This window comes from Camellia sinensis, chromosome 4 (genome assembly GCF_055761805.1).
Source record: "Camellia sinensis isolate YWXY chromosome 4, ASM5576180v1, whole genome shotgun sequence".
Classification (NCBI taxonomy): Eukaryota; Viridiplantae; Streptophyta; class Magnoliopsida; order Ericales; family Theaceae; genus Camellia; species Camellia sinensis.
Genome location: NC_138964.1, coordinates 153,120,568 through 153,145,220, shown reverse-complemented (window position 1 = coordinate 153,145,220; position 24,653 = coordinate 153,120,568). Strand labels below are relative to the sequence as shown.

At 32.2% G+C, this 24,653-nt stretch overlaps 3 protein-coding genes across 9 annotated transcripts; 1 reads left to right on the top strand and 2 right to left on the bottom strand.

Moving 5' to 3' along the window:
• Window positions 1-311: 311 nt before the first annotated feature.
• Window positions 312-3,662, top strand: LOC114256329 (uncharacterized). The gene is made up of 6 exons (XM_028195954.2): window positions 312-471; window positions 559-679; window positions 1,448-1,805; window positions 2,618-3,098; window positions 3,177-3,232; window positions 3,363-3,662. The coding sequence occupies exons 1-6, from the start codon at window positions 435-437 to the stop codon at window positions 3,402-3,404; spliced, it is 1,095 nt and encodes a 364-aa protein (XP_028051755.2). The 5' UTR covers window positions 312-434; the 3' UTR covers window positions 3,405-3,662.
• Window positions 3,663-5,467: 1,805 nt separating this feature from the next.
• Window positions 5,468-12,594, bottom strand: LOC114256330 (ubiquitin-conjugating enzyme E2 2). 6 transcript variants are annotated; one of them, XR_014327690.1, is made up of 7 exons: window positions 12,173-12,507; window positions 8,502-8,650; window positions 8,320-8,345; window positions 7,664-7,753; window positions 7,469-7,557; window positions 6,367-6,595; window positions 5,970-6,096 (listed from the first exon to the last, which is right to left on the bottom strand). XR_014327690.1 is itself a non-coding variant. In XM_028195956.2 (6 exons), exons 2-6 carry the CDS (start codon window positions 8,624-8,626, stop codon window positions 5,694-5,696), a joined length of 459 nt encoding a protein of 152 aa, XP_028051757.2. In that variant the 5' UTR covers window positions 8,627-8,635; window positions 12,173-12,594; the 3' UTR covers window positions 5,468-5,693. The 6 variants fall into 6 exon arrangements, 4 of the variants coding, with proteins under 4 accessions (XP_028051757.2, XP_028051756.2, XP_028051759.2 ...); XR_014327691.1 differs by having other exon boundaries at window positions 8,502-8,635; window positions 12,173-12,478; XM_028195956.2 differs by lacking the exons at window positions 5,970-6,096; window positions 6,367-6,595 and adding an exon at window positions 5,468-5,822 and having other exon boundaries at window positions 8,502-8,635; window positions 12,173-12,594.
• Window positions 12,595-18,774: 6,180 nt separating this feature from the next.
• Window positions 18,775-24,281, bottom strand: LOC114256331 (WRKY transcription factor 72A). 2 transcript variants are annotated; one of them, XM_028195959.2, is made up of 4 exons: window positions 24,027-24,281; window positions 20,761-21,288; window positions 20,288-20,401; window positions 18,775-19,900 (listed from the first exon to the last, which is right to left on the bottom strand). In XM_028195959.2, exons 1-4 carry the CDS (start codon window positions 24,126-24,128, stop codon window positions 19,019-19,021), a joined length of 1,626 nt encoding a protein of 541 aa, XP_028051760.2. In that variant the 5' UTR covers window positions 24,129-24,281; the 3' UTR covers window positions 18,775-19,018. The 2 variants fall into 2 exon arrangements, with proteins under 2 accessions (XP_028051760.2, XP_082722707.1); XM_082866581.1 differs by having other exon boundaries at window positions 20,300-20,401; window positions 24,027-24,267.
• Between the last annotated feature and the right edge of the window lie 372 nt (window positions 24,282-24,653).

The following is a 24,653-nucleotide window of genomic DNA, read 5'->3' as shown; positions in this document are numbered from 1 at the left end:
TTTATATTTTATCAAATTGATAATTTTATCTTTAAAAATTCTAATAATATCTTCAATTGTCCTTATTTGGAACAAGATTTAAAATTCATTATCAAATTTATTACAATTGAAAAATTAAGAACCAAAATGATATAAATCCCAAACTATAAAGTCTATTTATGTAATTTGCTCATCTAAAAATTAAAGGACTATGTGTCCTCTGTAAAGATAATTGGTAGTAGCAGCGCGTGTACCTCTGTAAAGATAATTTTTAAGTTTTCTCAAATTTCCCGCCCAAATGCACACAGCAAAGCCCTATGTGTCCATGTCCACACAGTAACTGCCTTGGTATATATATTCTCTTTCTGTCTCGTTCTCTCTCTCCTAAACACATTTCTTCTTCAATTTCCTCTCGACTCTCAAATCCATTCTCTCTCTCTCTCTCTCTCTCTCTCATGGAGGACTCTGTCAAAGAACAATCTTCAGCCACTGGTACCAAAACCTATGCCCTAATCTCTCTCTCTCTATCTATATTGATATATGTGTGTATTTCTAATGTTTCTGACCTTGATTTTGCAGCGAACGCAGGGAAATCAGGTTCCAAACTCCGGTATCCGCTCCGATCGGCGACTAAATCCAAGGAGGAAAAGCCTGCGGCCGCGGCCGCGACCGAATTGCCCAACACTTCTGCTTCTAAGAGGTCTAAATCTCCTGTTTTGCAGTTTTTGCAATTTCTGTGGTTTGAGTACTGTAGTACAACTAGTGTGTAAAAAATTGGCAATTTTAGGTTGTTATGGTCAAAGATCTCCGGTTATATTAGATTAGATTAGAAATCTTCTTAAAGGAGGAGGGGGGGGGGGATATTGGGAGAATATCATTTAGGTTCAACAATAAAATTTCCATCAGAATCTTGTTAGGACAATGTTGAGAGGGTTTATTTATGTGTCATTGAAAAAGTAGGGATTATTTGGACGTTTTCCCCAAATCATTTGAGTAGTGCCTTGACACATTTGATCAAGATGGTATCTGTATTTGATTGTGATGACTTGCGGTAATTGATGAGGAAGCAATTAAGGGGTAAAGAAGAGAGGTAGGTTTGAGATTGAAATAAATAAACAAATAAATTACACAATATGTGATGTATACAGATGGAATTCAACATGAAATCTCATCTTGAGAATGAAAATGTTGCAGTTTTTAAAACATGGTCAGTCAGAATCTATTGCGTATGTGCGTATGTAAGAGTGTAGCATGTTTTGGAATCTCCGTTCAGGGTTGGCCACACAAAGTTGATACAATACAAGTTTACGTCTTTACAATAAACTCCCCATATGGAACCTTTCATGGGAAGCATGACAGATACCTAAAATTTTAATTGTTATCTATACATTTTGTCATTGGGGCCAAGACAAATTGTTCTTGCTAAATTTGCAGATTTCTGATTTCTTCATGGGATGTATTTTTTCAGAGGAAGACCTGCATCAATTGTAAGTAAGAGTGTGGGTGTTCTTGATCTTTCTGCCAAGGACAAGTCGGGCAAGCCTCCCAGAAGGCTCTCTATCCCTGCCAAGACAACTATCAGCCATGTTCCGAAATCAGTTGGCAATGTTTCTCCAATTTCTGAGGTTAGGGCAAAAAGGTTGGTTAAAAGTCAAGAAAAAAATGACACGCCAGCTTCTGATGTTTCCAAATCATCAAGCAGAAGGAAGTTCAGTGTTCTGTTATCAGCATCCTATTGGCTATCACAGATTAAGCTCTCCGAATCTGCTGCTAAGCACAAAATCTCACTTGGTTTCTTCAAACTTGCTATAGAGGCTGGATGTGAGGTATGGAAGATCATATTCCCCCTTCATGAATTCATAGAATAAAACATACAGCCATGGTGTATGCTTGCTGTCTATCGTGTGTGATCATATCTTTTTGCTTTGTATATCTGTTTGACTAACGTGTGCGTATAGTATTATAGTTGAACCAATTTTACTGGTGTTTCTGAAATAGAGGGATGCTTAAGGTGTATATCAAGTCAATTGTTAGAAAGCAATCTACCTGTTGAACTAGTAGTGTTTGTTGTCTTGTGAGTGTTGTTTGTTTTGAATATGGTTTAACTATAAAAGATGCAGAGCTAGTGTTTGTAACCTTGCTGTTGTCTTGCGAGTGTTGTTTTGAACATGTTTAAACTATTAAAGATGCAGAGCTAGTGTTTGTAACCTTCCTATTTATTGTTCATGTACAATCACAGTCATTGTCTTCTTGACAAACCGTTTGTTTTGACCTACTTGGTCTGTTGGATATCCCCAAAATTCAAAGAAAAAAGTGACTTGGACAAAAAGAAAACCAGCTTGGACAAAAAGAAACAAAGTGACTACTAACAAAATTAACTCGCATCTTTTTTATCTATATTTGCTGGGACATTAATCCTTCTTATAGTGTGCGTGTGCATTTAGATCAAAATGATTTTTGCTGTTCTATAGTTGCATGTGTCCACACTTCAATTTGTGATTGCCTATGAATTTTTATTTATCCTGCCATTAGATTGTTAATATTGACTCTTTTTTTTGTTTTTGTTTTTGTTTTAACCCACTTTCTTCTTTATCATTTTATTTATTTTCCCTTTAATATATATTATGTATCCATTCAGCCTCTTCAAAGAATGAGGGATGAGCTGAAATCCTATGCACGGCGACATAACTTGGCTGAACTTGGGGAATTTGTGAAAGAATTGTTTGAAAGCTACAACATTTTGGAAAACTTTGAGCAGTTGCAAGTCTCTGAAACCTGTTCCCAAGTGCCTGAAGAGGGAACTCGATCATCTGATGATGATGTACACAGCTCTTCATCTGTTACGGGAGCTAGGAAACTGAAACCGAAGTCCTTGAATACTGAAAATACTGTTCAAGCTTCTGCAGGCACAGAATCAGCCAAGAAGGATACTACTCAAAAGGATAATCCTGGAACGAGGACCAGAGGATCTTGGAATAAGAATTCTGCAAACACAAGACCCGCTTCGAAAACTGCTGGGAGTAGCATATCAAAGAAATCTCAGATTCCAAGCAAGCAAGAATCGAATAAAGATAAGGATAAGATCAGGAGGGTGGGAAAGAAAGCTGCTTGTGAGCAAGGTAATCCACCAGCTAATATATATTGTGCTTAGTGTAATACATGTGCCATTTTGTAAATTGACTTGTTTGTTTTTATAGGTTCAGCCAACCCGTCACCTACAGACGAAACACTCCAAGAAAACAAAGAAAACATGGTAAAGAAAGATTTTTGAAATATTTATCTGATAAGCATAAGCATTGTGTTAATTGATTAGAACCAAATTTTACAAACAGCATGTGTAGTCGTTGATGATGAATACTTATTTCATTCTTTAATTGTTGTAGGATGCTCCTCAGATGGAAGAGATCAGTTTGATTGAAGCTTAGACAGAGTCCTGCACCAAGCATGCTGAACTATACAATTCTGTTAATTTTTGTTGGGTTTTCGTCTTTAATTTTTTTTAGCGTGGTTCATTTTTTTTTTTTTTGGCGGTGTATAGATAGGGTTTGTGTGGAAGTGCTCAAGTGTGGTGATGAATTCAGTTTTTTCAGAGTTTTTCTTTACCATATGTGCCTACTATAATACAATTATGTTTGTGATCTCAGATTGTATTGAATCATTAAACTTCATTGTTCTTTGCCTGATTTGGTAATTCTTGCAGGCTTCATATTTGTCCATATGACATATTAATATTGATTTTATACAAATTAGGATGCTTCAAATAAATTGAATTATGATACCATTCTTCTTTGGAATGAAAATTTTTCGGTGCCCTTTATAATACCTGTTAAAATTCTGTGCTTGGTTGATGATTTATCCCAAGTTAAGCTCATGATTAATATGTAATGTATGTGTCCTATTCTTCTAATTTTGTATTGACTGTCTCTAATATTTTTGGTTCCTTAATTATCCCTGTTTCATGCGTTTAAGATATCCCTGTTTCAGATATGAATGAATTGGAAACTAATGCCCCCAAAGGTTGATTCTATGCTGGGTAAGAATATACGTTAGTGTTGAGTTATGATTTAAATATGGATTTGTGAATTGAGTTTTGAAAAGAGAAAATTTGTTTGGTTATGAATTTTGAGAAGAGTTTTTGAATTTTAAATTTTGAAAAGAGTTTTGAGTTTTAAGCTTTTGAATTTTGAGTTGTATTTTGAAATTTTTTTAAAATATTTAAAAATGTTTAAGAAAATTTTATTTTTTTATTTTAAATATATAATTTTTATTTAAATGTTTTATTTTATTTTGTAAATATTTTAATTTTTTTAATATTTTAAACTCAAAATACAATTATACACTCAAATCATAATTAAACATATAATTCAAAATTTAATTCAAAAATATACTTAACTCAAACCTCTACATTGTTTTTAGAACTTTACACTCAAATTGTAAATAAATGCATAACTTAAAAATTAAAATATTTAAAAATATATTTATAAAATAAAATAAAATATTTTTAAAAAATACAACACACAAATGTATAAAATAAAGTGCACATTAAAATAAATAAATAAATATTTAAAATATAGAATATTATTTACCCTAAAAAAATAAAATGAAGAAAATTTTTAACTATTTAAAAAAAATAAATTCAAAAAATTTCAAAATACAATTCAAAACTCTTTTCAAAATGTAACCAAACAAATTTTCTCTTTTCAAAATGCAAGTCAAAACTCAAAATATAACTTTCTATTCAAATCATGATTCTAAAAATAATTTTAAAAAATAAAATAAAAAAATATTTTTTTGATTTTTTTTAAATAGAGTTTTGAAAAGAGTAGTTTTGAGTTTTGAATTGAGTTTAATATGTTTTTACTATGTTTAGTTATGAGTTTTGAATTTTATTTTTATCAAAATCACAATTTCAAAAGAGAATCAAACCGGCCTAAGATTTTAAATTTTGAATTATGAATTTTGCAAATTCACAATGATTTCTCAAATCATGTCTCGTGTTCCCAAGTAGGCATTATGTGCTTCGTTTATTGAGAAATACGAAAAATTTGACCTTTAAACCGACAAATGTGAATAAAACATAAATAAATTTTTTTTTTACATATTCTTTATTCTCTCTATCAATTACTTCTAAGCCCAAAATCCAAACATATTGGATCGTAGAAACAATGCAAGTGCACCAAACTGCACAATAGTGCTGTTTGGTATTGCTTATTGTAAATTAAAAGTTGATAATTACTCTTTACTTAACTTTTAGAAATTAAATTTTTTTCAACTTATTTAAATTATTTTTACCTAATAAACTATAAGCAAAAACCGTGCGCAACAATTTGAGACAAACTCTCAAAATAAAAGAGTTTTAAGTAGTTTAAATAAGTCGCACCAAACCACGTCGATATACGTTCACCTAGAAATCAAAAACCTTTTTATGGCAGTCGCATAACCAGAATGTTGGAAGAATTGGAGGAAAAGGAATTTAAAAAAAAAAAAATTATATGGAAAGCAAGAAGTTATATTTCAATGCAAATTAATACACAGAATCCTTGGTTCATCGTAACCTGGTGGCTACTGAATGCAACGAGTCTTAATTATAAAAATATATAGCACCACCAGTTGTAATAGCAAGTATCGTGTGTCTAACATCAAAAAGCAAAAAAGTTTGCCCAATGGCTATTAGACTCAGATGGCTACTGTGACAATGCACCGCCGCTACAGAATTAGTCAGCAGTCCAACTCTGCTCGACTATTTCCCTCACTCTCCGGTTGTACTCACGTTTGTTCTCGCTAAACATCCGGGCAGCTTCAGAATTTGCAGGTGAATTAGGGTTTGGATCACAGAGCAGTGACTACAATAAGATAGGAGTTAGCATTAACATTAGCTAGTTGTGCTGAAAAGATATAACTGAATTTCAACATAGGCATGTTGTAAAAGCTAGCAAGCTCATCAATCAACTACATTCACAACCCAAAATTCGACCAAAGAAACAGTAGAAAAAAAAAAAAGCATATCAATAATTTTAAGAAGAATTTCTTGTACCCCTAAGAAGAATTTCTTGTACCCCTAAGTAGCACAGACACAGATCCGTCAAAATGGAAAATATGTAACATAACACTAATTAAGGCCAAGTTTGGGAAGACTAAATAAGTGCACTTTTTGTCTTTTTGGACTAAAAAATTGAGGTTGAAAATATGGATGTTTGGGTTAACTTTTTGACTTTTTATTGAAAAATGTGTAATAAAAAATTGTAAAAATTGATTTGTAGGGAAAAATTTGAATTGGGAGTTGTGCAGCCGTAATTGTTGACTTTTGGTGAATAGTGTTAACTTTTTAACTTTTTGAGTAACTTTTTGACTTTTTGGCTTTTTGGGAACATCCCAAACTTGGCCTAAATAAAAAAAACTACATATTTCATAACTTAAACATGAAGATATTATTCATGTAATAATTACAGATTTTTGATATAATGGATTTGATTTTTGATTAAGACACATTAAAGAAGTGTCGGACGCATTTGTAGGAGTGTCTGAAGAATATCAAGAAGTGTCTGTTCTTCCTAGCCACTACCATAATTTTTGTTTCAACAATGTAGAGCCACTTCTTCAAGACAGTCAAAAGAATCTGTCACCACACAGGTAACAGTTGGCTTCATAGCAACTAATGAGAGATCAAATTAGAAAGAAAAGAGTAGTAAGAGGGCCTATCTCTAGAACAAATTAATTTCCTCAGACAGATTCATAGATAGATAGAAATGTATATATATAGTAAGAGCAAGAGAGAGAGAGAGATGATGAGGTAGTATTTTTAGCTTTAAAAGGCAGATTTTCCTTATTATATTCAATATTTCTTAAGTTGTTGAGGAAGCAACGTTTTGTACATTGAATATACCACCACCCTTGAGAATCAAAACCTAATATAAAATACTGATGGATAATCAAACACTATAAAGAGAAATGTTTATTATTTCAAATATTAGTACACCGTTGTTCAATGTACAAGGTGCACCCCTTTTGTGGCAGTTTATTTTCCAACAGAATTTTATTTTGAAAAAATAGTATACTCTCTCACTCAGTTGATATCCACATTGACATTGACACTGACACATCACCACAAGAATTCCACTGCTAATGTGAACCAGTATAGATTCTCTAGACATTTCCAAAACTAATAGGAAGGGAAGAAAAAAAACAGGAGCATGCTCAACATTTCCATGTCAGTTTTTAAGTGTACGACACAAACACCCTCAACCCGACTGGAACTTGAACCTCACAAAACTTTTTTTAGGGTAATGGGAAATACCACTTAAGCTATTAGCTGGTGGTATGGGTGAACCTTCTAATGTTGTCAACTCAAATGTTGATGTAAAACTAACTCCCCAAGCATCAAAATTAGAAATGTAATTCTTCACAAATATTAGGCTACTTCGTTGATTTTTATATAATTTTTTATTTCTTACAAACTATGATGGCATCCATGCAATATTAACCATTTTACCTGGATAGATGTCAGTATAGCCGCCACATCATATATTGGACTCCACTGATTTTGTAGAATATCCAGACATATACTCCCATCAGCATAAACTGACCAAATTCCAAAATAAAATTGAATATAAACAATCATAGCTCAAATCACAATATAACGATTGGGACGTGATGAAGAAAATCCAATTAATCTATTTCAACTTACTATTGGGATGGAACATTCGGGAAACAAAGCGCACTGTTGGTGGCTTGTTTGGGTAATCCTCGGTAAACTGAAGTGTCAACTTGAAAGTACCTGTAGCACTCAGATTTTTTTTTGTAGATTTGAATTGCATTAAAAATATAACAGCAAATACAAAACAAACTTATCTATAAAACATAAAAAGATGTAAAACAAACAAAATAATGTTGAAATTTTCCCCTTGTTTTAGTTTTTTAAATTATTATCTCATGGTGAAAGAATGATGAGGTCAAGAACAATGTTGGTGGCTACATCAAAACCAACAATATGCTTGGAACTCATCTTTATGCTAGAAATTTTTTTAAAGGAGTGCTTCGTAATGCATCTAATCCACCATACATAGCATGAACAACAAACAAAAACGAATGAGCTGTATACATAAACACCCCACAAGGGTTTGGCCATGGGTTTGAATCAAACCCAATTATGATGCTTCTAGATATGCATAAACACCCCACAAGGTTCAACCCCACCACCAAAAAAAGAAAAGGAGGGAGAGAGAGATTTGTTTCAAACAATTTGCATATCCAAAAATATAAGTAAAAGAATGTGAATTGGCCAATCTGTCACGTGATACAACATTAATTAGTATGAAAGCTTGATTTCAGTAATCCACTCACCTCCATCCCATGGAGTGTCATCAGGACTGCAATCCACACCAGAAAAGAAACCAGAAAATGGCTTATCCAGCCATACATAAAAATCGCATGGAAACAAAATAAGTAAATAAATAGATTCAAAATTTCACAAAATAACAAATTTAAAAAAAATAAAAAAAAATAAAAAAAACTCCAAGACTTACCCAAAAATAACAGCATTCCAAATTGTTATATTGTTGTCTTGGGGTGCACCACTGATTCCTGCAGGAGGGTCTTGTTGCAACCTCTTGAAATCTCTCATCAGCCTCTTCCTTGCAGGTGTTGACATTGCTACCACCTTTGTAATTCAAAACTATCACAAACCCAGACTCAATTGAACAGTCTCCTCTGCCCTCATGAAATTTAAATACAAAATCTACAGTGGTAACTAACAAACAAGATACCCAATAATTTTTATTATACCATCAATAGCATGAGAACGTTACAATTTCATTTAAGTGCTTAATCCAATCAAATTCACGACAAATGCAATACAAAAAGTAAAAGAAAAAGTTGAAAGCCATGTTTTATCAAGTTACCAGATTACCCGCACTTGAAATTACAAAGATAAAGAGGATGTAGACTAAAATTAGGGTTTTGTTTCACAATTCAGCAGTTTCACCGCAAAGTCCCAAGTTCATCCCATTTAAAACATATGCCTCTCTCAATTAGTATCCCACAAGAATGTCGCTCCCTAGTGCATGTATGTCCTCATCAGCGTATGTAGCACCATTTTTTCATTGCAATATGGCATATATACAGCTTCGTATCGGCTCACAACCACTGTAATACAAGCAAACCCTCTCTCTACTGATCGGCTATGTTGCACGGACTCGGGTGCAGGTATCAGATATGGGTATCTGTCTAGCTGTTAGATTTGCCTATTCGTAAAAATAAAAATACGGGGACTCGGCTAAAAAGTATCCAAAAAAGAGATATGGATACGGGTACACGGCATATGAAATATTAATAGCCTTTTAAATTTTTTGACTTTATTGATAGTTCTTTGATTTTTTACTAATTTTTTACAATCTCAAATCAACCCCAAGTAAAAAAATATTTTTGTATTTAATTTTGTATATAAATATAGTAATTTTTCTTTATTACCATTAAATTCTATTGTAGAAGATACGGACATAAATAAATTCTATATAAACACAATAATTTTTTTTATTTATTTTGTATATAAATATAAAAAAATCACCATATAAAATTAAAAAATAGAATGTATATATATTATTTATATAAGTAATACTAGAAATTCTTAATATTTTATTTTTTATTGACATTATCATATTTTGTAGGTCTCATATATCATACAAATAAGAAATAAAATATATAATAAAAATATTTTAAATTTATGTATGTAAACTTTTTTTTTAATTGATATTATGTTTGTGTGTTATAAATGAGATAAGTGGAGTCAGAAAAAGAGAAGTGAAGAAGAGAGAGAAAATGAGAGAGAGAGAAAATAGAAGATGGATAGACATAGATAGACAGAGCAAACGAGAGGAAGATCGAGAGAAAGAGAGAGAGAAGAAGATTGAGAGACCGACAAAAAGACAAAGACAGATCGAGATCGCTAGTGAGAATAAAAGATCGAGATCGAGATGCGATGGCGATGGCAATCGCTTCCATCACCAGATTCGCTTCCTTCTCCACTATAACTTGTGAGTTTCTCAATAATCCTTCTTCACTCTTCTCTCATGTCAGCTGTGTCCGAGAAAATCATGCCGAATCCAACACAGATCTCACCCACACCCGTGTCATGTCGTGTCGTGTCGTGTCATGTCGACACGGGTACTCTGTCCTAAATCGACAAGTCCATGTAACACAGCTGACCGGAGGGCACATGGGTTTTGTTCACTTGGTGCAGGAAAATCCAGCATCGCATAGGGGTAGGAATGGCAATGGGGCAGGCTGGGGCCGGGGATCACACTCCCCGTCCCCGATCCCCAAAGCTACAGAATTTCCCGTCCCCGTCCCCGCCCCCGCCCCCGATCCCCGACGGGGAACCCATCATCCCCCTCGCCCCCGCCCCAGACCCCTAGCAAGGATCGGGTTTCCCCGACCTCGGAAAATCCCCGCAGCTCTCTCTCTCTCTCTGTTTAGCTTTCTCCTTCAATCATAAATCATCAACAATAACATATTTTCATCAACAACATCAACGACAACATCATCAACAATAACATCAATTTCATCAACATCAACAACAACAACATCAACAACAAAAAAAAAAAATAGAGACAGATCAAGATAGATAGACACACACACATCTGCTCAGATCGAGATATACATACACAGATCTGCTCAGATTTGAGGTGTATGAAGGTTCGGCAGTGGTGCAAAGGAGGAGGCGACGGAGGATGAGGAGGCGACGGGGGAATGCGTACTGCCACGGAGGAAGAGACGACGCCATCACCAAGTACAGAGAGAAGGGCGAGTGAGAGAGCTTTCGCCGACTGCGAAGAGAAGAGAAGAGATCTAAGAGAGAGTGAGAGAGAGCCATCGCCACTGCGGAGTGAGAGAGAGAGAGAGAGAGAGATCAGGAAGAAACATATGAGAGGGTTATATTATTATTATATATATATATATATATATGAATAGATAGAGGGGCATTATAGTAATTTTATGTTGGGGGAGAAATGGGGCCAGGGCCGGGGGGGCCTATGAAAGCTATCCCCGTCCCTGGCCCAAAACTGATCGGGGATTCAATTTCAAATACCATTCCCGGCCCGTGGGGAGTATTTTTCAGGAAAAAACCGCTCTTATCAGGGACGGGGGATCGGGTCCCCGTCGGGCCGGGTTCAAATTGTCATCCCTACATAGGGGGCATAGATTAAAATACAAAGTTTAGGTATTTTCTCTAATCCTAAAGATCTATCCTAACAGATCAAAGAACACACATAAAGAACAAAACTACTGATTGGCCAAAACTACTGATTGGAGAGCACAGGGGTTTTGTTCACCTGGTACAGGAAAATATAACTCCGCATATGGGGTATAGATTAAACTAACAACAATTTACGATTTTGCTCTCACCAAACACAAAGTTCAGGTATTTCCTCTATTCATCGAGATCTATCCTAACAGATGAAAGAAAACAAATAAAGAATTGGGTGCAAAAACAAATGCCAATCTTGATTAGCATCCCGCAAAAAATTCCCTCTGTAGTGCATGTATATCCCCATCAGCATGTGAAGCACCATATGTTCATTGCAATATGGCATATAATATATACAGCTCTGTATCAGCTCAAAACAACTGAAATACAAGCAAACTCTCCCTCTACTGATCTGAGGGTACATGGGTTTTCTTCACCTGGTGCAGGAAAATCCAACTTATGGGGCATAGATTAAACTAACAATTTAGGGTTTTGTTCTCATCAAACACAAAGTTCAGGTCTTTTCTCTATTCATCAAGATCTATCCTAACAGATCAAACAAAATAAATAAAAAGTAAGTCACAAAACAAATGCATTCTCAATTAGCATCCTACAAGAATTTCCCTTCCTAGGGCATGTATGTCCCCATCAACATGTGAAGCACCAATTTTTTCATTGCAATATAAGCATATAACATACACAGCTCTGTATCAGCTCAAAACCAATGAAATAAAGCAAACCCTCTCTCTCTATTGATCGGAGGGCAAATGGGTTTTGTTCCCTTGGTCCAGGGAAATCCAATTCCTCATATGGGTCACAGATTAAACTAACAACAATTTAGGGTTTTGTTCGCATCAAACACAGAGTTCAGGTTTTTTCCCTCAATTCATCAAGATCTATCCTAACAGATCAAAGAAAATAAATATAAAACAATTTGGAAATCTTTTTTACCTGTAAATGGTTCGAACCAAAGCTTGAATTTCAGATAGTATGTCGAAGTCGAAGACTTGCTAGGGTTCAATTCCACCTCTTTCGGTGGATAGGATATGGGTTTCTTTCTAGAGCTTGCAAAAGCAAGAAAGAGATGAGTAAAGGCAAGAAGATATAGAAAAAGAGTATATATGGGAAATTAGAGAGAGAGAGAGAGAGAGCGAGAGAGAGAGAGAGAGAGAGAGAGAGGGTGTGGTTTGGATTGGTTCTCACCAGCCGTCCCCCCTCTTCAATACTTCAATTTCTCTGAAATTGATATTTTTGCTATTTTTTCTATTTTTATTGAAAAAACGTGTAAAATAATTAAGAGGTTTCATGACTTTAAAAAGTCAAAAAAATATTTTTTTTGACTTTTAATTCAATTGTTAAAATAGGCCAAACATGCATGATTTCATATCTAGCTTAAAATATGATTTTTTAATACTTGAGATAATAATACTGTTAATCAAATATATTTAAATTTTAAGCAATGTTTGGTTTTGACTTTTTGGTTAAAAAAGTATAAAAGAAAAAATTGATTACATAAGTCAATAAGACAAAATATTACATTCAAATTATAATCATTATATTTTTTTTTCTCACAAAAGTTAAAAAAGTCAAAAATAAAAACCAAGTGATACTAAAAAGCTAAACTAAATAACTAAAAAGTTAAAAAATTAGACTATTTTAACTCTTCTCAAAAGTTTCTTATTTCAGCTTTTAGATTATTTTAAGCTGCTTTGGTGTGTTTGGTAGAGTTTAAAATCACTTTTTGTAGCTTAAATTAAGCCAAAAAAATTTGGCTGAGTGGCCTTCAAGTGCTTTTGGATTGGCGTGAGGATCCTCTAGAGTGTCTTCTCTAAAGTGATCTCCTAGAGTGAACAATCGAAGGGCTGAGATTCTTCCTCGCCAAAACGACGTCGTTTTGGATTGAAATTTGAAAAAAAAAAAAAAAAAAAAAAAACTCAGATTTGTCTCTGTGTTCTTCTTTTTCTTTCCCCAAAACCCAATTGAATCAAATGAAACCCAGTTGAACGTCACTGAGATGGCTCCACAGCTGCCGCGGAGATCTGGAAGAGTTTCTATCGTTGCCTTCGTCTTCGATCCGTCGACGAGCTGAACAATCTCCTTCGCCGATCTCCATGTCTGCCAATCTCCATCGTCTTTGATTCTGTCTTGAAGAAATTGAATGATGCTTGTGTTGATTTAATCTTCTTTTGCATCTCTGATTCCCTCAGTTTTAAAGCTGCTTTTGTGTCTTTGATTCTCTTTAAAAAAAAACCCCTTATTTTTGTTTTCTTCACTTTTTACCAACTGGTTCTGGGTTTCATGTTTTGTCGGTGTATATGCTCAAACTAAATGTAGTTGTGTGTGTTAAATTGAAGATCACTTTAATGATCTAAGTACTAGGTAAGTAAAGTTTTCAAATTTTTAGATTTTGATTTTTCTTGCTATTTTAATTTATATTTACTTCAATTCATTGTTGGGAAAATAAATAAGTTATATTATAAAATTAATAAAGCCTCTGGTATCTGACCTGGGTTTTTTTTGGTTATATATTTATATGTATATATATATTCCAGATTTTTTTTGTTTTTGGGGAAGAGGGGTTTGCAGATCTGCTTATTTTAGCTGATTTTTGCTCATCTGGATTCACAGTCGGAGTGCTTACAATGACATCTCTCAGTAGAGAACTTGTGTTCTTGATCTTACAGTTCCTAGATGAAGAAAAGTTCAAAGAGACTGTTCACAAGTAGGTGATTTTGTATTGAATTTATGTGCATACAACTTGTTTGTTTATTTGTCATATGAGTTTTCCTAGTTTTTTTTTTTTTTTTGGGTAATTATTTATTGATCTTTTTTACCTTAAATGGGTCCTCTTATTACTTAGGCTTGAACAAGAATCTGGGTTTTTCTTTAACAAGAATCTGGCTTGAACAAGAACTTATGTGCATACACGTGTAATTGTGTTCTTTCTCTCATGCTGTCACTTCCCAAGAAACCTTGATGACTCCATCAATGGCTTCTTCTTCCTCATCCTCTCTCACGATTTGCAAATCTGCAAATTCTGATTTTTTTTTTTGGTACTAAAACGACGTCGTTTTGTCTAGACATCATCTCAGTCATTGATTTCGTTAATGGGACACGTGTCGCTCCATGAAGGATCACTCTAGAGGATCACTTCACAGGATCACTCTAGAGGATCCGGACGCTTTGGATTGAGCTTAAGCGGGAATCTAAAAATTGAGAGGCAAAATTACTTAAATGCCCCTAGTCAATCTCAACTATTACCAAAAAATCAACTATATAAACTTCATATTCTCAAACATTGTTCACTTGAGAGAGAGAGAGGAAGAGACAATTTTCTGCGGGAGATTTCCGGTGAGGAGGCCATTTCCAGAGCTTTCTCTCTTTCTCTCTCTCTCTCTCACAAACAAGAACAAGAACATAGCCAGTGAATTTTTGATACGAGGATTGTATGTGTTATATATATATATATATATACACACACACGTAGGAGCCAAGTTCACAGGATTCATAGAGGGGCAAGAAGGTTACAATGGAGATTATCCAAAGAAAGTTGCTTCAAAGGGTACCATACTTTCCTCTACCTCCAATCATGTGTATCTATATCTATATGTTTGTATTTCTAGATTATTGTTTTTTCGGGTGTGATTTCAAAATGTAAGGTTGCATTTGGTAGAGCTTTCTAAATATGATTTGAGAGTATGAGTTGTATTTTGAGTTTGTGAGTTTTGGAATTATGATTTGAGTGTAGAAAATTTGTTTAGTAAAAGAGTTTTGAATTAAGTGAGAAATTTTTGATGTGAAATATGATATTTGATATAAAAACTTACAACTCATAACCAAACATACAATTTAAAATTCTATTACAGCACATAAAAAATTTTTCCCGAATATATAAAAATTAACATATGTCAAAAAAAAAAAATTCTCCTGTTCTGATCAACCGGCCGAACGACCGGTTAGGTCAAATTTCAAAAAAAAAAAAAAAAAATTCAAAAATCGTGCTTTACACAGAGTTTTCTGTTTGTTGTGGAAAACTAATTAGAAAACTCTATCTAAACATAATATTACAATGTGTGGGTAGAATTAGGATTTAAAAATCCTTCCAAACAGAGCATAAATTTTTGTGGATTTTAATGGAAGATTGCTTTTTTTTTTTTTTTCAATTCCTAACTTATATGAGTGGATGTGGAGATGCTTGTTGTCGTCGTCCATTAATCTTGCCCAACAAGTAATGGGTTTCATTTGAATTGTGCATTAATCTTGCTTTCTATGCCGGCGGCTCTGGCAAAATCAGATTTAGGGTTTTGCGGAATTGTTATGAAAAAAAAAGAAAAAAAAAATTTATTTCAATTAATTTCCATTTAATTTTTAAAAAGAAATCAATTAAGATTGAAATAAATTGTTCAATTTATATCCATTAAATAAATTACACAATTTATTTCACAATTATTGGTATAAATTGCACAATTGCACAATGTAAATAAATAAATAAATTGCACAATTGTTATATTATTAATTGCTATGAAAAAAATAATGAAAATTAAAAAAAAATAACAATTGTTATATTATTAATTGTAATGAATTTTTTTTAATAAAAACAAAATCACAATTTTAAAAAAAATTAAAATTGAGGAAAAAAATGAAATACAAAGAAAAATATTATAACTTCTATTAATAACTAAGTGAAATTAATATAAAGAAAAATAATATGTAATGACATCACAACATTAATATAAATACGGGGATATTAATTGTAACGAATTAATAAATTAAATAAAAAAAGTAATGATGCTAATTAAGCCATTAAATGACACTAATTAATTTATAATGAAAAAAATGAAATAATGTTATACTAATTGATACTATTAATGAAAATAATATTTTTTGTAACACTAATTATAAATTTTACTAATAAAATAACTTGTTTAAAATTAAATTTGAAAAAAATGTCAAAATAATCAATTTTATATTATATAAGGGCAAAAAGGACAATTACACAATAAAAAGTTATTTTACAGCTTATCAACCAAACACTACTCTGCTGCTTAAATCTATAATCTCATAACTGCACCAAATAGGTTAACAGCTTATAAGAAATAGGTTAACAACTTATATCAAATAGGTTAACAACTTATGTTTACAGTTATAAGTTATAATCTGTTAAGTTATAATTTATAATCACTTTTTCATAATTCTACAAAACAATGTCATAAATCGGATGCCACTAAACAAATCACACAGTGGCCTCGTTTGGGAACAAGCTTTTTTAGTAACTTTTTGACTTTTTGACTAAAATGTGATGTAAAAAAAGCTAGTATGTTTGGGATGACTTTTTGATTTTTTACAAAAAGATATGTAAAAAATAGAGAGAAATAAGAATTTTTGACTCTTTCATATAAATTATTAACTTTTTAATTTTTTTAATAATTTTTTTGACTAAAAAACACACTTGCCAAAAGGTCAACGAGCTCACTCAACTTACAACCTTGTAGTTAAAGAGAGGTTACTTTCTGTCCATTGAATTGGGTTATTTGTGAGCCCATGGGCTGGTATTTTAGAAAGATTATGTTTAGAAATTTCAAAATGTATTTTTAGATTTATGTCAACAATTAAAGTGCGTTGTGAAAGTAAAAAATGTATATTTTAAGATTCATATATAAAATAAATATTAATTCTATATTAATATTTTTAAATAATTTTTTAAATAAAATGTCTGAATTTATAATATTACTATAATAGAAAATGTGAACACAGGACAAGAGTGCCTTTCAATGAGGCATGGGCAGATATTTTGATACTAGCATGGGAAAAGAGGGAACAACATTCAAATTGGTGAGGAAATGAATGGAGGATAATTTTTTTTACCATTTAAAGTGTAAAGCTTTTCTCCAGTTAGGTTTAGTGGGTTTAATTTTTGAGTCAATTTCAAATGATTTTAATGATCAGATATTGGTAGTTAAATAATTAAATTATAATTATTTTTGAAAGATAAATAAATAGACAGGCAATCGTTACAATCATTTTTGCTGTTTAATTTTATAAAATAAATATAATTGAAATAGATAGTTGCCAATATCTAATTAATTTGATTTTTTTACATTAATTATTTTCTCAACAAAACTTACAAAATAGCAGTTCAAATCACCAAAACAAACCTATCAAATCCAACCTTCTCTCCAGTTAGAACACCAACCAGAGAGAATGCATGGACACATTTTTTTTTTTTAAAAAAAAAAAGAAGAAGAAGAAGAAGAAGAAGAAGAAGAAGAAGAAGAAGAAGAAGAAGAAGAAGAAGAAGAAGGAATGGGACAAAAACAATCCATGCATCTTACTTCATTCTTTCTTATCCCAATTTGTTCCTCATACACATTTCAAATACACAAGTGTGATAGGGATTGAACTTGCTTTGACTCTCACTCAAGAATTTGGCAACTTGGGCTAAAGATTATGAATATATTTGAATAGTATTTAGGTTTCAAAATAAATGAGAAATAAAAATAAATTTATTTTCTCTCCAAAACTTCAAATTCCAAACACAACATATATAGCTTAATCAGGTGTATAGTTTTTGGGGCTTTTTAGCCCAATAAATATGATAGAAAGTTCAAACCTACTTTACAATCATTAAATTAGTATTAAATATAATAAAATCAGGCAAAATATGATATTGACTTTTTTTTCACAAACTACAGTGATAGTTATAAGATTAGCCTTACTGTTTTGCCGTTTTTAACAGAAACATATTGGTTTTAGCTTTTGATAGTTGAAGTCATTATATGTGTATGTGGGAGCCCAAAAAAGATATATCTAAAATGGTTAAATAGAGTACATCTAGGCCTATCTCACTGGATATTGGATCATTGTCGAATAGACATAGAAACATGATAAGCAATACGCTGAGTAAAAGGTATCTAGGCCACACGACTGAGCTGAGTATATTGGGTAAGTTGGCCAGACCATGTCAGGCGAATCCAGGCTGTCCCTTTTTAAAAAGTATAATAATGAGATGGACCCTGACAGAGTGATGATGAAGGGCTAAGCTACACAGAAAAAATATCAAGGAGAATGACTATCTAAAAGAAAGATGGAGACTGAAGGAAGAGATATGTGCAAAAACTTGTATCTTAAGAAACCAAAAACACTATTCTTTCTATGAAAGCTAACTTACTCGTCAGAGTGCTAATTCCGGTACCATCGACTGAAGTTTTATTTCTATTTCAGGTGACAGTTGAGAGAATCTTTCAAGGGCTTATTTGGATTGAAAGAATATTCCAAAATCACTATCCTACAATGTATGTATATCATTCAACAATTTTTTTTTTTTTTTTTTTGATTTCATAATCGTAATCATATGATTTAATCATATTTATCTTTAAAAACAACAACTATGTAATGTTAAAGTAAATTGTTCATTTCTTTTAAGAGAGTCGTATAAACATAAAATCAAATAAAGTATGCCAATTTTGGAACTTATGGACTAGTCAAACCATTCAAAATTATCCTCAAGTGAATATTTCAATTATCAATAAACGGACAAAAAAGAGAAAGGAAAAAAAAAAAAGGAAAGAAATTTGATTATTCAGTTTTCCATATGCTTTGCAGTCACCATTTACATCCACAACTTTCTTGATCATCACACCAAGTGAAAAATTCAAAAATACAACCCAAAAAAAAAAAAGAAAAAAAAAAGATGCACAGATACACAATTTTCTTTAATACAAAACCAAAAAAATTATTAGCAAAAATGCCTATTTTTCCTATATTCAACCCTGCAAAATCAATCATATGATATGGTATCTAATCTCCATTGCTAGGAGAGGTAGATTTGCTCTTAGATGTGGAAAATAGCAATGAAGGTGTTGAATAGCATTTGTTTGTTGCACTTGGAACAATTGATGGGAAGTTAGAAACCCCGGGAAACGACTCCCCCAAATTTAGGTTTTGTCCCTGAGATCCAAGGGTTTTTGCACCACCACTATCATTGCCACTGCCATTGCCACTGCCTCCAATGATTGATGTTAGAGCGGCGGCTAAAGCAGATTGGAAATTTGGGTCAGATGTGATAGCCTTGGTTGCAGCTGCAATGCTATCTGCTGGTAGAGGCTGTTGTTGAGAAGTGTTAGGGTTAATAGGGTAACTAGGGTTAGGGTTACTTTTCTGCATGAAGGATTGATAGAAGATTTCTTGAGTTTGTTGTCTTGAAAAGCTTAGGGACCCAAATTGGTTGTTCTTGTTATAGAGTTGAGATTGAGTCCCATAGTTAAGGACTCCAGTATTATTGTTCCATGAATTGAAGTTGAGATTTGTGGAAGAATATCTTGGAGTTGAGAGAAAACTTGATGATATTTTACTAAAATGGGATGAGGATGAAGATGAAGTGAGGTCAAGTGTGATTGTAGGGTACGACGGTGAAGATGAGATTGAAGAGTAAGGGAAGACAAATTGATTTGATTTTGGATTATCAGAGAGATAAAAGTTTAGTCCACGGAGGGCAGAGGTTGTGGAGGCGGTAATGGCAGTGGATGGTGATCCGGTGGTGGAGGAGCTGCCGGAGCTTAACATGGAGGCTGCGGCTGAGGTGGTGGAAGCCATGGCGGTGGCGGAAATGGCAAGTGGGTGGTTGTGGGTCCCTTCATAGGTTGTGATCAAGATGGACATGTCCTCAGCACATCTTTGCACCTGTAGTTCAAGAAGAAATACCTAATTAGTGGCTTGTTTTAGCAAATATGCCACTAAATTTTTTTTTTTTTTGCAAATTGCTTTTGGTTTTTTTCTTTTCGTATTTAGTGAATTTAAAAGAAAATGGCAATGTTTTTTAAACTAGAAAATCAGATGAAATTTGAAAAAGCTCACAAATTGAAGACCCAAAAAAAAAAAAAAATCAATTTTGTCATTTTTTAACCTTTTTTATTATATTTATTTTCAGATTTTTTTATCACTAAACATAAATGTGTGGTTCCACTTGTGTTTATTCATTTGAACCCACTACTTTTATTTCTGTTTACTAACAAAAAGATTTGAAGAGAGATTCATTTATGCATAACATTAATTTAGATTTATAGATACCTGCTTTCTTACAGGACAGGATGGAGCAACAGTGCAACGATAGTAAGCTCGAGGGCATGGATTTCCTTTCGCAATCTTCTGTCCATATTTTCTCCATTGGCATCCATCATTCATCTGTACATTAATTGAAAATTAAAATCAATCTATATATATTGATGAATTCATGTTATTTCAATTTATTATGTTTATCGATATCCTATTTCAAAAACAAATCTTTATGAATACTTCAAGTAATATTTCAATATTCATAAGTCTAAGTAATTCGGTAAGTGTATATACATTTTTTATAAGAAAGTTCACAGAATGTACATCTATAACAATGTCAACTAAATAACCAAAAAGTGCATTTTCTATTTTTGCTAGGCATTTTACTGGATATGGGACCCTAAAATGAATGTCACACTGTATTCTGTGCATTTATTATTGAAAATTTTCTTTATTAACGAAGCATTACTGTAAGAAATTATACTAACCGTTGGCGTATCACATCTAATTCTCACAGAAACCCTAGCTTTCTTCACAGAGTTCCCTAGCAAAACTTCCTCATCATCTCCACTTCTCATTGTCTTCACACCTTTAGGCGGTGGCCAAGTCTCTCCGGCTTCATCCTTCACTTCATTCGAACTATTCTCGGGGCTTAACTTCAATGAAGTCTCAATTGGTGTTGTCTTAGGCACTTCAAACTTGCAATCTAGCCCAAGAGCCAAACCTTGTTTGTCTTCTAAATCCTCTTTACCTTTGCTAGGTTTTTCAATGTCTTTTCTCGAATCACTTGAAGTTCTTCCAAGACTGAGGGATACAAACTCTGGTTCCTCGGTTTCTTGGTGACTAGTGCGAGTCGTGTTTGTGGACTCCTTAGTTGCTCCTCGTCCAACAATGTCATGGAATTGCATTTGAAGGGTCTGGTAGTCCTTCATGATTTGGTTTAAATGCATCCTTAATCTTCGGTTTTCTTCTCTCGCCTCACCCATTTCGGCTTTGGCTGATTCAAGTTGATTATCCTACGTACACATACAAGAAAATAAATTAGCATGAAATGATGAAATATAAGTGTTCTATATAAAGAACATATATTTTTTTATAAGCAAATTTTTGTTATTAGTTTGAAAAACTGAATTACCTCAAAATAATAAGAATTAAGGAAAGGAACTATAGCATTGCATACGGCATCCCAATTGGGTTGTATTTTTTTTTAGTTTTTGATCGACAAAGAAAATTTTATTGACCCAATTGAGTTGTTTACTGTTTGACATTTTTAATTCTTACTTGTTCAATACTTTTGAGAGGGTAATGTAGGCTGAAAAGTGTAGAAGCAGAATCTGTAACCATGAAATTATTGCAACTTTTTTTTAATAATTTTGTTGATTTCTAAGAATGACCAGAAAGAAACCCCAAAAAAAAAAAAAAAAAAAGATAGAACAAAGGGAAATAATATATATATATATATATTACTAAAATTTTCATCAAAATTTTCGGTTCTAAAGTAATTTTTTTGCAAGTTTATTAATTTTTTTTTAAAAAAAATATGATAGAACTTATATATATAAAGGACTTGCTTCATGTAAAAACACATATAATGGTGAAATAAAACTAGGGTGATCTACCAATAAATTTTAAATAGTGATTTTATAAATTGTTTATTCCTTTCTTTTTTCTTATGGACTCAAATGTCTTATTTTAGTGTGAATTATATAAAGAATCAAGTATAAACGCTCGTGTGTTATGTGTTGAGGGACAAATGTGAGTTTTCTCATAATATTAAAATTACTAAATGTGACATTTCAAAAAAATTCCTTAGTATATTTTTTCCAAACTTAATACTCCAAAAACGTTAACACTTCATTGTAACACACTAAAAAACTTGTTAGTATATTTTTCTTAAACATAATAACGTAACATTCTAAAAAAACTCTTTACTGTATTTTTTTCAAAAATAACACTCTTATGTAACACACTAAAAACTCCTTAGTATACTTTTTTCGAACATAACGTAACATTAAAAAAAAATTCCTTAGTGTATTTTTCTCAAATGTAACACTCTAATCAATATAACATATAAAAATTCTTTAATATACTTTTTTTCAAACGTAATACTTTAATGTAACACTATAAAACCACACTAACAGAAATATTTTTCATGTTTGACAACCAACACTTCAGTCACCAATCTTGCCAAAAAGAATCTTTCACACCTCGCATTTCTATTTCCATTCCAAAAACAAATTAGAAAATTGAAAAAATGAATTACAAAAGGATATTCACTTAAATTTAAATGGCACCAAAATAAATAAATATAAATTTTCAAAATAAAAAGGACTAATTGATTTATAAGAAAACTCTTAAAACTAAATAGATCAATAGTCCTCGACATAAAATTTATGGATAAATTTTCCATAAAACTATCATAGAGGTAAATGTATTTTTCAAACCATATACATCTTGTTTTCCAACATATAAACACATAAGCATAAATCTACTAAAACTTGCTAGCTAGTGTTTTTTTCCTTTTCTTTTTTTCCCTTCTAATATTGATTTCATTTTTGGTTTAAGGACACAAGAAATAAATAAAATTCAAATTCAAATTCAAATTTTTAGTCTGTCGTCAATATCATGTGTTGGATTGGCAGTTTTGTGCAGAAAAATCATTCTCTAATAATAGTCAACCATATTGGATTATGGTCAAATTCTTCTTGATCAAATAAAGATGTAAAAAATTAAAAATCAAAAGGGTGCGGCAACTAAACTTTGACATTTTCGGTTATACTCTTCATAGGGTTAATCATTCTGGTGATAACATATATAATTAGTAGAATGAACCTTTCAAGCCTGAACAAATCATACCTAATGTCAGGAGTATGAGTTTACATCTTGTCTGTGTGCAAATCCATAACTTACCGCTATATGATTGAGTGGGCCTACTATGTAAAACACCTAAGGGTAACCTCTTGGACCTCGGATTCTTAGGGTTTAGCTCTAGGGGCCACCCTAGGTGTTTAGGCCTATTTTTTTTTTTTTTTTGTAAAAAATTAAAATTCAAACTCTTACACAGTTAAGTTTATTACTTGGAGATTTATTTGATTTTTAAATATCAGTTGATACAATATTTATTGATGTTAGCTGATGTATAACCGTTTTGCCCACACAAATACGTATAGTTTTAAAACCATAGTTTTGAACCGTCGGAATACTGGCATATAGTTAATATTGAGGTGCGATGGATGTTGTTCATTCTCAATATATTGCAGAGATTTTCCATTTCAAGACTCTAGTTTGTTTTCTATTAATAATTCTATTACTAATATATAAATCAGTCACAAAATCAGATGGAGAGAATAATATCGATCTATATATATTTTATGTTTGGCGGATAATTAACCTATGGTCCATTTTGAAGATAAATTAGCTCACTTTGTGGATCGTTAAAAAGGCTGAAATTAATTTTTGATAAATCACCCATCAACTAATAAACAAACCGTATGATGCAATTAAATTGAGACAAAAGAGAAAAAATCAACGAAATCACGAGATATACTTATGTAGATCAATATCAAGATAGAAAAGTTCTACACATCGATATTTAATTTAAAAAAACCAGGACAAAGCTTTTTTAACCATGGGATCTTGTTATTGTTTTCTATGTACTTTTAAAATTTCATGGAATTTCAAAAACCATATTAATAAAATATATTCACAAAAAAAAAAAAAAAAAAAAAAAGGAAGGAAGGAGATGAAGCTTCACCGTGTGGATAATTTCTTTGTCGCAACAACCATTAGATTCAACTCTCTTATCTTCCTTCACAACAACTACTCCATCATCAGATGTTCTCAAAGAAACCTCCATAGCTCTCTCTCTCTCTCTCTCTCTCTCTAAAACTTGTTATCTTAACAATCTATAAATTGTTCTACTATAGTTGTTCTTATAAGGAGAGAAGAGGGCTGCTGTATTTGACTCTCTTTAAATTAAATTTTCAAACTCAAATGGGTTCATAATGTCAATGATCCAGTTGCACTCAAAGAAATTAATTTTATATATTATTAATATATATAAATATATATACCTATATATATTTTTCGTACTCTCTGTTTATATATTAAAAAATGAACAACTTGAAGAATTCAACTTCAACGTTTTAGTCTTTGATAGATAATAACATGTGAGAGCGAGCGCTTAGGCCGCAATTATTAGGTCCCCACCGGGTTTGCCTTATCCACCTATTGTAAAATTATCAAAAATATCTAACATTTAAAATATTTATAATTTAAAATGTCCACATTTTGAATCACATTTCTATTTTATTTTGTAAAAAATCTAGTAATAATAAGGATTTATGTATTTATATGGTCCAAAAACATAACAATACAAAAA